Source organism: Alligator sinensis, unplaced genomic scaffold (genome assembly GCF_000455745.1).
Source record: "Alligator sinensis unplaced genomic scaffold, ASM45574v1 scaffold159_1, whole genome shotgun sequence".
NCBI classification, from domain to species: Eukaryota; Metazoa; Chordata; order Crocodylia; family Alligatoridae; genus Alligator; species Alligator sinensis.
Genome location: NW_005842222.1, coordinates 1326704 through 1342093, shown reverse-complemented (window position 1 = coordinate 1342093; position 15390 = coordinate 1326704). Strand labels below are relative to the sequence as shown.

General features: G+C 41.3%; 1 protein-coding gene across 1 annotated transcript in view; it reads left to right on the top strand.

Moving 5' to 3' along the window:
• WDR41 (WD repeat domain 41) overlaps positions 1-15390 on the top strand; it is a 101315-nt gene that overhangs the window by 22500 nt on the left and 63425 nt on the right. The window contains exons 4-9 of the mRNA XM_006027080.2: positions 955-1086; positions 1425-1487; positions 3671-3782; positions 8631-8693; positions 9934-10044; positions 12707-12891. Of these exons, the coding sequence (XP_006027142.1) occupies positions 955-1086; positions 1425-1487; positions 3671-3782; positions 8631-8693; positions 9934-10044; positions 12707-12891 (666 nt within the window). The remainder of the gene's footprint in view (positions 1-954; positions 1087-1424; positions 1488-3670; positions 3783-8630; positions 8694-9933; positions 10045-12706; positions 12892-15390) is intronic.

Below are 15390 nucleotides of genomic sequence, written 5' to 3'. Positions count from 1 at the left end.
ACTCTGGAGCACATCTAAGGCGTCTTTACAAATTAGATCTGTGAGATGAAATAGAAATCAGTGAGAGTTAAAATGCCTAACACTAGGTGCATCTACATGTGCAATTAATGTGATACAATAAGCTTTGGAGCAGTTTGAGCTGGAGTCAGCTGCTCCTGGGTGCAGTGTCTACACATACTCCCGGGGCAACAGCAATTGGCTGGGCTGACCAGGCGCAATGTACACCCATGGTCATCATCTACATGTGCGTTTTGGCACAGTAAAGTATTCTGCCATAAGATAGTACTGTCCCTGACAGTGCTATCCTACACTGAAGTTAATTAGTTTACTGCTCCCTAATACTGGCGCACATGTAGACTGTGACACTTTACTGTGGAACTAATTGGTCTACTCCTCAGTAAAGTGTACGTGTAGATGTACCCACTATGTAGGAAAGAGCCTTACTTGCTTACCACATGTAAACTCATTCCAACTTTAGTCAAGCTTTCAGGCACAAAATGCCCTTGGTTTGAAGAAGAGCATTTTGTGCTTGAAAGATAGTCTAATGTCTCTCCCAACTATGTAGTTGGTTCATTAAAAATATTCCTAAACAAATACATTCTGCTGCTCACAGTTTTAGTAGAATGCTTCATTGTTATAAAAGATACTTCATAACTTAAATTTGGAGTAGAAATATGTCTGGGGGAGAAAGAAAATGCAAGTAACAGTAATGTATATAAAATTATATGCATGTTTTCTTAAACTATTTATGGATGGAAAACTTGTGCATGTCCAACTTTGGAGGAGAATTGAATTTTCTACTTAAGTTATATGCTTGTTGAAGTGAATCTTCTTATATTTAGGAGTGTAAGTTCTACTTTTCATAAGGCACACAAGCACCTAGATCTTATTGGATTTGTGTGCTTTTCAGAGTTTTATTCTTATTTTACTTTTTGATGCATTTTTATTTTTCAGACTGGAGAAAAACTATTTGAGCTACATGGACACACACACAAAATTACAGCTGTTACAGCCTTTCCTTCACCTAGTGCTTGTGAAGATGAAAAATATTTGATCTTAACAGCATCTGCTGATAGGACAGTTATTGTATCCTTCAACCTGAAGAATATTTTACTGATTTTAAAGGGAGTGGTGAGCCAGGCAAAGCCAGCTGGTGATTGTTATGGTACCATTCAAAGGCCATAATCAGAATTGGGGCCCCGTTGTGTTATCTACTGTCCATGATTAGCTATGGCCTCTGCTACAAAAGTAATAAATTATTAATAATAACAAATACTAATGTGAAATTTTAGAGTGCCCAAACATTGAAAATTGGGCCAGTAATTTAGAAAACTTACATGTGCCTCTGGATATTTATTTCTATAAACAGAGCAAAGACATTTTAAATATAGTAATCTTTTTTTTTCCTTAATAAATGAATTCAGGTTTGGGATTGTAATAGTGGCAGGCAAGTTCAGAAAGTAACTTCCTTCCATTCTACTGTGAAGGTAAAGAAGAAACTCCAGTTGTGTTCTAAGCTTATGTATGTGTAATACACATGTAGTAAAAGCTGATGAGACATGTGAAGACCAAATGCATTAAAATGAACAGCAGTCTACACTTTAGTTAGCTGAGAATGCTTCATTCACAGGTAGAGGAGGGACCGACAACTAGGCACTGAGAACAAAAAGGCATCTTTACACATGCAGGGTGGGGGCGGGCAACAACTACTAGAAGATAATCAAGGAATTGTGTCTACAGGACACTTGTTGATTAGTTAGGCCTCCTGACTAATGAGTTTGGGTAATGAGTCATAACCTACAGCTTCTGACCTGGAATAGTTTTTGACCTGTGGAAAGCTAGCTCTCCTTATCTGGTGGCAATGCCTTGGAAGACCACAGTTTCCAGGCAGAGATGCTCTCACTTCTCCGTGCCTGACTTAATTGAGGCTTGGGCTTGGCAATTTAGCTGATTGTGAGATTACACATGCACTGTTTTTTGGAAACAAGGAGGGGTGAGGCCAAAAATGACAAGCCTAGCAGATATACCCAGCTGTGCAGAGTGGCAGACAACATTAGTAGTTATCATCTAATTTGAGTCTAGTATGCAACACTCCAATCTATCTCCTTAAAAAAAGTAAACTCATATAAGCTTAATAGAAAAAACATGCTGTGATGAACTATTGTAAAACTAATGAAGGTGCTGAAAGTCCTGGGATATAAAGTGCATTCATAGTCATGAACAAATAGCTACTGATCCTTTGTAAACATCTGTCTGTCAGGAACTTAACATTTCAGGGAGAGACCATGAAAGAGAAGAAAAATTGCAAAAGCTGATGTCATAAGGAAACAATACTAGGACAACCTTAAGGGTAAATTGGTTCTGGGGGCACAGTACTCCAACTAATTAGCCCTGCTAGAATTCATAGTTAATTAATTGACTCAACACCTAGTGAACACAGTTATAAGAACATAAGAAGTGCAGTGTGTGGTCAGACCAATGGTCCATCTACTAGCTCTCTGACAGTGGCAGGAGAACATATGGTATATCTAGAGCAGGGGTCGGCATCCCTTGGCACATGTGCCAGAGCATGGCATGCAAGGCCATTTTGCTCAGCGCACCACAGCCAGCCTGAGCTTTGGGCAGTTGCTGCCAGCTACAGAACCCAGGCTGCTTGCATGGTTCCAGGCGAATGGCTGGAAAGGGGCCTGGGGCAGTGCAACCCTGGCCCCTACCCTGCTGTGCTCTGTGAGATGCATGTTCAGTTGCTGCTGCCCCAGAGCTCTGGACCCTAGTGCAGCTGTTTGCGTTCTCCCACCTGCCTGCCATAGCCGGCTTGGGCTCTGGGCAGCTGCAGCAGGTGGTGGGCAGGCTGCAAACAGCTGTACCATGTGCAGAGAACCGGCACTGGCTCTGCACACACCTCAGGGCGAATGGTGTGGAAGGGGCTGGGGCAGTGCAACACCAGCCCCTCCCCTGCTGTCCACCTGGAGGTGCCTGCATCCTCTGTCAGCAATGAGGATCTGGCCCCTTGTGGCTCTCCTGCCTTCTGCCTCTGGCATGCCAAGTTGAAGCGTAGATCAAGGCTGGGGTGTTTTTGGCACCCTGGCCAAAAATGTTGCTGACCTCTGATCTGGAATGATCTCCCTGTTAAACCCTCCCTGGCAACCACTGTCATTGGTTTAGAGATGCTAGAGGGTACATACCTGACCATTCTGTTTAATAACTACTGGATCTATCATCCATGACTTTGTCTAGTCGTTTTTTGGACTGCTGGTTCTGCTTCTGACTTCTGCTTCTGGTTTAGGAGGTAACCTGATTGGAGTAGTATGGAGTGTTTGAAGGTGTTGGCTGGCATAGTACATTTACAGGCTAGATATACCTATTAAAATTAATAGGAATATTTTGTCATTAACTTCAGTGGGGCCAGAATTTCATCCTTTCTGCATGGTTTTCAGTGTCTTCAGTAGGCTCTTCAGCTATTGAACATCTCTGAAAAATTAAGACTTGCAGTGGTGTTAGTAAAATAATGATGTTTCATATATAAATTCTGTATTTTGCAAGAAATTGATATTTCAACACTCATGTTTCAGAGTACCTGCCACTATACCTATTTAAAGATGATGAAAATTTCATTAAAAATTCCCCAATGAACTTTTGCAAAGGACATATATCTGATTTTGTTCTGCAGTGTTTGACGGTTCTTCAAAGACTGGATGTATGGTTGTCTGGAGGGAGTGATCTATGTGTTTGGAACAGAAAATTAGATCTCTTGTGTAAGACTAGTCATCTTACTGAAGCAGGTAAAAATCTAAATGACTCATTATGGCAGATAAAGTATAAGGAAAATGGATTTGTATAATGATGCAAAACCAACTCTCTTTAATTCTTATGATAACATTAAATATTAAAGTTACCCTCTATCTATATTTTAAAATGTTAACTTAATCATTTTAGAATTAAGGAAACCTACAATCTCCTGTGCTGTGTGAATTGTAAAATGTCAGATTTCAATAACTATACATTAACTTTGACTACATCCTCAGCTGGTGATTTATCCATGGTCCCATTAGACTGAGGATCTGGCCCTCTATAGTATTTTATGTCTCTAGGAGGAACTAGGTTTTTCATAAGCACGGAGCACCAAAGACTTTTTATCACAATGTATCATAAGATTCAATTTGTACAAACAAAACACATTTTTAAATAGAAATACAGTAAATATGAACTTTCATGCTGTTCTGAGCTATTAATAAACCCATGCTTTGAGTACCATCTGATTACACAAGGAACATGCTGTATGTTATTTATAAGTTTGCAGAGGCAGCTAGGAAGCTGTAGGAAAATTTGCTGGATTGGTTAGTACATATTGTCATAATACAGAAAACTCAAAGATCTTAACTCTTCATACAAAGGAAAATTACATACATTCACAATTTCACCTCTTGTATTAAAAACGTAATATTGATAATCTTGCTGGATTCTGGAGCATATCTCTTGACTACCTCAGTATGAGGTAAGTCACTCGGGTTAAACCCTGTTTTACTTTCATTTCTTACAATATGTATTTTTTTCCCTGCATTTAATTTATACTTGGAAGGGAGATGATATAGAACATTGTAGATATTAAAGAAGAGGATTACAAAGCATTTTCAGGCTGTTTCTTCCGTAGCATGCTTGGGGTCTTTGTCATTCAAACCTTCAGTATGTAGGTTGCTATTTATAGGGCATGTCTACATGTGATATTAGTGCACTTAGCACCAGCGTTTATTGCTTCCTGGGCACGGTGTTTACACTTGTGCTTGGGACTGCAGCACATTGAGCTGGGACAGAGCAGCCCTGGTTGTCAGGGATCTCTGGGAGTCAGCCTGCCAGTCCGGGGCTGCTCCAATCCAGCTCAGAGTGCCATGGAGGAACATGAGGATGTCCCAGTGCAGGGCTAGCCAGCAGGCAGCCCCTGCACTGAAGCACCCTCATGCCCCAGTCAACTGTGTCAGCGTCTACATGTGCATTGCGGCACACTAAATAATGCCACCATAGGATAGTACTTGTGTTGACAAGTATTGTCCTACAGCACTGTTCATTAGTTCACTATGGTCTAATAGGGCCGCATGTGTAGACACTGGGCGCATCTACACATGTGGCCAGCTGCACAGTTATTACTGCGCAGTCATTTAGCACTTACTTCAGCAAGTTCTAAATGACTGTGCAGTAACCGCCATTATTGCGGAGTCTTGGCAGTGCACAGGTTATTTCCAACCCTACTGCGCAGTAGCATTGGCGTCACGGTTTGTGCTTGCTGATGCTACGTTGCCATAGCATGTCACTGCGGTGATGTAGCATCTCATTTAGACATACCCACTGAGACTTTTACTGTGGAGCTAATTACTCGGCTCCACAGCAAACGTCTCATAGATATGCCCATAAAATACAAATACTTAAAAGTTCCCATGGGGCTTTGTGACTTAGTGTCCTAACTGCTATACAGATGGATGTGAAAACATGGCACCTACTCCAAAACCCTTAAAGTGAAATCCTGGCTGTACTGAGTCAAGAATTTAACTCTCACAAGCCCAAAGGAAAATATATATGCAGTACCATGTAACTTTTTCATAAGCACACTTTACCTGTACCCCATTGCTCTTTTTCATAAGTGGCACAAAGGAAGTGCTCTGTAAGGAGAGGTGTGAAGTGGAAGGGGATGGTGTGCTTTGGATCAGTTAGTGATGGACATTTATGCATGCAGGGCAGCATGGAGGAAAATATAGACAGTGGGACAGGGTAAGCAGGTGGCCCACACTGGCATAACTGATAAAGTACAGGGGAGGCTCTAGATGCTAAGGACAAGAGGTATGATTTAGATGCAGTGGAACAGTGAAGGAGTCTCTCAGAGGCAGAGTAGTATGGTTGGATGGGCAAGAAAGCTGATTGTAGCAGTTTTGTTCTTAATGAATAAGAGGGAGTGGTTGGGAAGTCAGAAGGGAGAAGGCAGAAGCCTGGAAATAAGGGCTTGTAGGAGGGTTTTGAATAAAAAAGAAAGATCTGAATTTTTCAAAATATGCAGGTAAAAAGGATAGTTTTGGGGCATGGCCTTATGCGTGGGGATCAAGGGAAAGTGAAGATGAGATCATGACTCTGGGCATGTGTTATAGGAAAGATGGTGATGTTACTGATAGTGATAGAAAAAGCAGAGTGGTAGCAGCTTTGGGAGGAAGGATCATTTTAGTCATGTTAAGTTCAAGAGAGCACGTCAAGGGAACAGGCCAAGATGGGATGTTGATAAAGGGAATCAGAGGCAGGTGAGAAGTGAAAAGGCAAGTTTGGGAGCTGTAAACACAAGGGTGATAGCTGAAGCTATTTAAAGGCATGAGAGCCCTTAAGGACAGTGTAATGAGGGAGAAGAGGAGCAGGGTTTGACACATTTTGAAAGCTAGTCAGGAGCAGGGGTCGGCAATGTTGTCCAGCAGGGGTCCTGAATTACCTAGCTTGGGTGGGAGGTGGCCGGGCTTTAGGACTTGCTGCCACCACTTTTTTCCTGCCAGTCATCTATGGCATGGGGTGGTGAAAGCCTCCCTCTGCTGGAGCCTGTGCTGCCTCATTGCAGTGTAGCATGGCAGAGTTCCCTCTGCTGGAGGCCCAGGCTGCTGACTGTGGCATGACTCAGGGAGAGGTCCCATCTGCTGAGTGCTGTCAAAGCCATAGCTCCACAAGCTGATCCAAAGGCTCTGTGGGTTGTGGGATGCCAAACCCTAGTCTAGAGCATTATCTATACTTGCAGTATAGATACACTGCAGCAAATGAATCATGTAAAAGACTGCAACTATGATCACCTATTTAAACATTGCCTTACTGGCTCTGCATAGGGAGATGTTTTAATTTTCATGTAAGAAACATCACCTATCCTGAAGCCTGATTTGGATGTTTAAAACAGTGTGGAGTTAGGTTCAGTTATCAAATAGTTAATGTATGGGACTGGGAATTAGGTACTCTTGTAATTTCAGGTTTGATGCTGATTCCTTTGGTGGCCCCTGGTAAATCTGTTCACCCCCTATTCCTTTTCTCCACCTGTGAAAGTTAAATAATACTAGTTGCTTCATCAGGTTGTTTTGAGGGTAGATCAGAGTAGAACCATGCCAATCTCCTTTTTATTGAACGACATACACAGCCATATGTAAAATGTTAAATATATTCTTTTCTTGATCTTTTTCTCTTCCATGTAAATTTGATCTTACTGCTTTTAAATTCTAATAGGCAAATGTAATCTGAAGGTATATACAAATGCACACTGCCATGGAATAGAGGAAAAGAAGGTTAGCTGTAAAATTTAGCTTTTAGGTTCTTTTTGCAACCTGTAAAAATCAGTCCTGTTGTACTTTGTACATAACACACCCATCTCAACAGAGAAAGAAAAGAATGTTGAAAGAATGGCAGCTAAAAAAACAAATTACTAAGTCAAGTTGGTAGTGGAAGTGTAGTATAGTGCTGCAAACCATGCTAGCAGTTCTGAATTGGGCTAAAGTAAACTGCCTTATGATAGTGCTGCATAGTAAGCAATCACAAACAACCACCATTCTTTGTTTATAGGACTGCATCTCCTTTCCTGAATAAGGGCCTGATCCTAAGGTATCAGATGCCCTCTACTCCCATGTTCAAAATCAGTTGCTATCATACTTTGCACAAAACTGTAAGCACCCAGGCAATCCTGCAACTGAAGCAAAGAGGCTTTTGTCTCTGTTATAGGAGTTTCATATCACATTCCCTAATTTTTTCACAGCTCACATTGATTTCACTGGAACTTGGGTATATGATATCTCTGTACATTAGGCCAGGGGGTTTCAATCTTTTTGGATCATTGTACCCCCGGTGGACAGATGCAGAGCGGGGTGGTGGGGAGGTGGCGCATGGCTGGATGCAGAGTGGCAGCAGCCACTGCATGTGATCTCTCTTTCCCCCCCACACCGCGTCCAGCCAGGCGGGTGGCACCTACATAGCAGCACGGGATGCTGCATGGTGGCACTCCATTCCCACCTGCCTGTACATACCCCCTAGGGCCCTCTCAAGTGCCCCCAGGGGTAAGCATACCCTTGGTTGACAATCCTTGCTTTAGGCAATAATCATGTAATATAGTTTGAATGATATAATGTAATAGAATATACCTGCTTTTTACGTCTAAGTTTAAAAAATATTTGGAAAAACATATTGGGTTGGAAAGCCACCATATGTCAATTGGCATAGTGCCATCAAAGTCAAGGAAGCCTTTCCGGTGTATATCTGTTGAGGATCTGGTCCACTGTATTTATTAAATATGCATGCAATTGGTAAAGTAACCCTTTTACTGTTTTACAGTATGCAGGTGTATGTATGCCAGTACAGATACTATAGATTTTACTGTAATATATATATATATATATATATATATATAGAGAGAGAGAGAGAGAGAGAGAGAGAGAGAGTGTGTGTGTGTGTGTGTGTGTGGCTGGTATGTATGTGATTTTTGGTTGGCCTCTCATATGTGGAAAATATCAAACATGGAACTGATCTTTTTTAAAGAAAAGCCCACATCTTTTATAATGATGAGAAGAGAGCCTGTTTAACTGGTATATTTTTGGGTGGAAAATAACTTTCTCCTTTATTTACTGATGTTTTCAAAGGTGTCAGTGCTTTGGTTGAGTTGCCTAAAACCTGCATTGCAGCGGCTGTTGGCAAGGAATTGAGTAAGCATATTGCATTTCAAATTAATCTCCATGTCTCTTTATATAGTCAAGAATTTCTGATATGCAGCTGATAGAGATGCATGACTGATCAATTTTGTTGTAATGGTGTAGGAAAATTAAATGGTACCTGGCTCTAATTTAGCAGCCTCCTTTCCTTATTTCCTCATCTATAAAATAGGGATAATGATGATGATCTAAGAACTGGGAAGTGTTTTAATTATTTTGCCTGGTTTGCAGAGACCAAATTCCCCTTAATCCTCCTTTGGAACTTACCGTTTGAGCTTCCACTTTGTTTTCATATTTTTCTCCACCAACCTGAGTTTTTTTCCTTGTTAAGCAACTCTATAGTCTGGTTATTTCAAGGCCTTGCATGCTGGGGGATTATATCCAGAGGATATAATTAGATGTTGTGAGAATCCACTGGTGTTTATTTGAAGAGAGAGCTCTCTCTAGCTGGACAGATCTGCAAGCTGGCTGCTAGTTATCTAAGGAGAGTCTTTAAAAATAATATCAAGTTACGTAGTATCTTTCCTTAGACCAACACGGCTACAACCTAAACCCCTGTAGTATCTTTCAGTTGTTCAGAGGTCAGAATAGGAGAACTCCAGTTAACTGGAGACCAGATGCATTGTTGAGGTGTTGGGCATGTAGGTAAAGAATAGCAATCTGTGATATTTTAAGAAAAAGGAAGTAGGGACAAATTAAAACGAACCTTATGTCTAGAAATGGGCATACAATGTAAAACTTGCACCTAAACTTCTCAAAGTTTATTTATAATCTTCTTGATAAGGCACAAAAGGAATTCAGAGACAAATTAAAATAAGGTCTTAAGTCCTTTGCTGTTTCAGACACCTGGAAAACTCAGAACATTGAGTCTGAGAAATGATCTTTGTAAATATTCAGAGAGATGTTGAAGTCATTCCAGGTCAATTACAGCAATTTAAAAGGTATGTGCAGCTCTCATTCCTAAGCAATTGCACTATTACTTATGCACTTTAAAAAATCTGTTTTTAGATTTTTTTCAAATTTTAGTTTTTTGTTTACAAATTGACACATTTTGGGGGGGTGAAGAAACGCATAAGAGACAGACCAGCACAGATTAGCAAATACTGCATTGTGTCCTTCACACAGTAATTAGTTTATATCAAAGTGAAATTATATGCATTATTTAAACACGTTTGCTTTGCTCTACATGAGTGATAAAGCTGATTTAAAAATTCTACTCTCTCTATCTCTTAAGCCATTTTTAGGTTGATTGCTTCCACCAATGAATCAGAAAGTTGGGATGTTATTGAAGTGAAACGCCTGGTTGACCATCAGGATAACATCCTGTCATTGATTAATGTCAATGGTAAGATTGATGATGTAGCATTGTTAGTTATCAATGGAATATTTTCAGCTATGAAATTTATTTTGTTTGTGACCAAATACCTACCTTTATAACTGCTTGAGAGACAAAGATATGTAGTTGCAAAGGTAACCAAATGTAAAACTACATGATGAAACTTATGAAAACCTTTATATAATCAAAGGACTTCACAAACCCTAACTAGTGATCATAACTTTTCTGCAAAGTAAGTATTGTTATCAATATAGTTCTTGTCTTCTCTATGTACAACCAGGGAAACTAAACCAGGCAGCTTATGAGTTGTTTGGGGCACAACAGAATCAATGTCAGTGACAGAAACTGAACTCTAAGCCTTGGTCTTGAAGTGAGATTTTAAATCTACTGCTCTGTCATTTCTTCCTATGTGCTTGACTGAAGTTGTTGCCTGTTACAATTGTTTAGTTTATTTGAGTGCAGTATCTCATTGTAGACAGGGTTGCAGAAAGAAACTGCACACTTTGAAGGACATTTCAGGAAGCATTTTACAGTTTACAGCATACTGCAATGTGTGCTGTAATGTTAGTGTTGATTTATATTTGCTAGATATGATTTTGCCTTCGTACTGAATCTGGAAAAAAAGGAGCAACTCTGGAGTCTGAACCAGAGTCATCTCTGCACAGAGACCAAGAATACGCTGTTTGGCTCAAATGCGCAGCGTTGTGAGTTGTATGGGGCTAGCTCCACAAAGGGTTTTACTGTATTTTGTTTCACCTCCCTCTTAATTGGCTGGGCTCAGTGACATTCATAGGCTGAAATTAGGAGCTGAAGCTCCTGATACGTTTTATGGGGAAAGTTACACATTTAGGAAAGAAGGTCACAGAAGCCAGCAAACTGAGTGGCAAGCTGCCATAAGTCAAACTGTGGGACATGCTAAGGAAAAGGAAAGGCCTTAGAACCATCCCTCAAGGTAACAAGGCACCTAGCTGTGGCCTGGAGCTGAGGAAGGGGAGGGACCAGGACAGCAGTTGTGATTCTAAAGAAGCAAACTGTGGCATTTTTGTTCCCACAGTTTTCCATTGGTTCAGAGGAGATGAACAATGCTAGCTATAACAAGGCAATATAATAATCACTCTGAAGTGCCATTGGTAGAAATGTCTTTTCCATGTGATCTCAAAATCATAGCAGATGATTCAATCCCACCCTTTAACATTGCAGTTTGTTACAGTATTTACATCAAGAAATTGGGGAAGCAGAAAAATAACTTGCCTTAGAGCTGGTGATCTGAATAAACACCAGAAATTAAGTGTCTTTTCATGCAGATCAAAGGCGAAGTTCTGAATATTTCCATGTGCTTCAGTCAGTGGTGCAGTATACATTGTCATTATGTACACCACAACAATTGAAATGCTTTCTTTCTTAATTCTGATTATGTAAAACCTAGCTAATTATTTAATGTTTAGATAGCTATAAAAATATAATTAGTATCTTTGAAAGAAGTGATGAGTTTACTTAGCCAAACAGATACCATGCATTCTTATTAGTTTAACTTGAAACTAGTTTCTATTTAGCAATTTTCTTAGTTTTTTAGGGCCATATCTTAGTTTGAAATTGATTATTTATGGAGGTGCACCAATACATCAGTCCGATATCAGATGGGTAATGATATAAAGAAAATTGTCTGTATTGGAAATCGGCCTTATGTGGCCGATAATGCGGCCAATAAATGCCCCGTTCATGCGCACAGCCACAGTGCAGCACGTGGGTGGTGAGGAGCACAGCCCGGCAGCTTGGAGAACTGAGTCCAGCTAGTAAGTCTGTTGTGGGGGAAGGGAAGGGGTGTGGGGGGGGTGGCACAGATCAAAGCCCCTGAAGTGAGGGAGGGAGGGAGTGGGGCTGAGGCAGTGGCTGGAGCAGGTGCTGCCCAGCTGGGGTGGGGCAAGGTGTGGGATGGAGACACAGCTCATCTGGGGGGCATGACGGAGGGGCGGCTCTGCACTCACCCCGGAAGGGCATGGGGAGCATGTGCCCCAGATCTGTGTGGGGCGGGGCAGGATGGCTGCGACTGGGCTTGGGCCAGGGCTGTGCCAGGCTCTTCTTGGTGGGGGCAGTACTGGGAGGGGGGTTTGGGGAGGGGCTACAGCAAATTTTGGGGTGGCTGCAGCACCCCGCCCCATCACCCCACTCCCAGCACTGCCGCTGCCCGTCCCAAGTGCAGTCCTGCCCAGCTCCCACCAGGAAGAGCCCAGGGCCACCCCACCTTGCAGCTGCAGCCCTCCTCGCACATCATCTGGAAGGTACATGCCTCCCCCCCAACCTCCCCGTGCCTTCCCAGGGTGCGTGCAGTGGTGGGAACCACTCCCCTGCCCCCTGGATGAGCCATGGCTTTGTCCCGTGCCCTGCCTTGCCCCTGGGGTTGGGCAGCACCTGCCCCAGCCCTACTCCCTCCCTCACCACAGGGGCCACGATCTGCTCCCCCATGCTCTTTCGCTTCCCCCTCCCCTTCTACCACAACAGACTCACCAGCTGCACACAGGTCTCCAAGCTGCTGGGCTGTGTATCAGAAATCGGATCAGTATTGGCGATTTGCCTCCTTAAAAATTGGCTATTAGTATCGCCTCCTTAGAAATCTCAGTGCACCCCTAATTATTTATAATATGTGGTTTTATGTTGGACTTTTTTTGTCTAGATTTGACTTTTGTTACTGGTTCTCATGTGGGTGAGCTGATAGTTTGGGATGCATTGGATTGGACAAAGCAGGCATCTGAATGTGGCTTCTGGGATTCCTCTCTTCACACAGACACGCAGCAGGAAATCAAGTTAACGCAAAACCAAAAAGAAATATCAATTCAATGTCTAGCATCTGATGAGGAGGTAAGAAACCAGGTTGTCTTACAGTAGAAATAAGAGTGCTGTAAGTTTTTGTTTTCAGTTTAATTACTCTAGTAAGAAATACATGATGTTTGTTTAAAATTTACTCAGATGTCTTAATACCAGTCAATAGCATTTATTTAATGTTTTGCTCAGTGGGCTAGCTCAAGGTTACAACAGCATAAAATCCTGTCTGAGCAGTTCAATACAGAGAGTCAATAGATAACCTCAGACCTAGCATAATGAACAATTACAGTTTGTGTGTTAAATCGACAAAGGCGGATTGAATGCACATTTAAAATTTGTTCTAAAACAATGGAATTGCCTGTTTTTATGGAATATGTTTCCTATTTCCACAAATCCGCTTCTCTCAAAATTTGCCCCTCAGATGTTTCTCGCTGCAGGTGCTTTAAAATTAACAAACTGAACTAAAAAAGGGCGTATTTACAAAATATTGCTGCTTTGTTCAGAGAGACTTGGCCAATATAGTTAATTTGTAACACTCACAAAGATGGGTCCAAAACTACAAGAGTTCATTATACTGTTTCAGTAACAGTCTGTGAGTGCTTGTTCTTTCAAAGAAACTTAGCTTACAAACAATAAGTGTCCTCAAATTGATGTTGTTCATTGTTATGAAATTGTAATGAAGTTATCAAGTTTTAAGTGAAAGGAAAGAAAAAACCACAAAGAATCAAAATAAGCTGCCAGACAGCTGAAAGGGAGATTGCTTAAAGGAATAACAATTATCCCAAACCCTTATTGGCTCTTCCCCACCTTACCTTTATCTCCCCATCCTCATTCTTCCTTCCCCCCCTTACTTCCTTTCAGGATGGATTGATTTAAATTAAGTTGATTTAAATCAGTGAAATAAATCACAATTTAAATCAGCAAGCCATAACCCTGAGTTAAATTATTCATTGTTATCAACTTTGCCATTGTATTTTTGTGTGTTTGTTTTTTTAAAGGCGTATTTTCATTGGTTGATATAACAAAACATGTTCATTTGCAACTAACAGTAGACCTGGTACATGTGTTCCCTGGGTACACATACTATATAAGTGTGTGTGTGTGTTTGTGTGTGCGCTGCATGCATGCTTATGTATATGTGTATATATATATATATATATTTCCCCTCTCCCCCCCCCTAAATATATAGCTTACCTAATTTGGATTGTTAGAAATCATATATTTTAGCATGCTATAAAATGGTAAAATATATATTTCTTATTCACTAGATGATTAATGTTTTGCTCAGATTTATATCAAGCTGTATTAAGATTCTGTATTGAATTTAACTGAACACATAAATCCAGCACTTCAAGTTTATTTAAAAAAAACTTTACCAGCTGGATGCTGGTCTCCCAGCTACCAGGCTGCATTCCTGGCTGTGTGCATGCTGCAGCTGCATGCATGCACGTGGCATTTATTGGTGACATTATTGGCTACACCAACCCAAAAAGATTGCCAATAACATCAATTTTTCTTTTACTGGTGCCGATCCGATATGGACTGATATATTGGTGCACCTCTACTATTAACTGTTATAGTATTAGAAGTATGAACTATGGTTATTGAATTAAACCAATTATTTTAGGTCACCTTGGGGAAATTTTTCTAAAATGCCTAATTGAAAGTGATTTGAGTTTTAAGGTCTTACGTGCCTAATTCTCTTTAAAAGGAAACAGTCATTTTTTAAAATTAGGCTGTTTACAGGGCACAGTGATGGTGACTTGGCCTGTGGGTTGAGTGACACCATAGCCTACCTTGTTGGGGTTCCCTGGTAAGATTCTCTCAGATAGACCGATAACCCCCAGGGAATTGGAGGGACATGTTCTCTGTCACTGCAGCCAAGGTACATTTGAAATGGGCAAAGTGGGACTGTATTATTGAAGGGGTAGGATGCTAGGTTGCCTATAGATGGGTGGCTGGGGAATGACTGAGAAAGAGGACCCCAAACAATGTATGTGCTGGTATGTTACTGACACAGGACAGCAGCTGTGAAAAGGCAGAGAGGTGAATCTGGAATGCTAGCCAGGAGACAGACGTTGATTCAAAGGAGTTGTCTGCCTTTGAAAGCAGTGTTCCCAAAATGCTTGTTTGGAGGAACAGAAAAGTTAAAAAGGTGGTTAGAAAAGGCAGGGGGAAGCTTTCAACACTGACTGAGTCCCAGAAGGAAAACACTAATCTGAGTCTGGAGAAGTCTTGGGATGTAGCCTCACAGGATGCTGAGATTTTTTTGAGGGCCACAAGATGAGGCTTAAATCCAAGGAGAAACTCCTGTACTGGGACTGTGTGTACCCTAAGGAAAGACACATTCTGAGATTATACCAGCAGTCAGTGGTTCCCCAGAAATATTGTGCCCATGACTCTTTGCAGTGCATGGGGGCAGAGGGGACAGCACCCAAACTAAGCAGAAGTAACTGCATGATTTTTTCTAGCCAGAAAACTCTAAAATGATTAAAGAATACTGCCTGACCTGCGAGGTGTGTCAAAGGGTAGGGA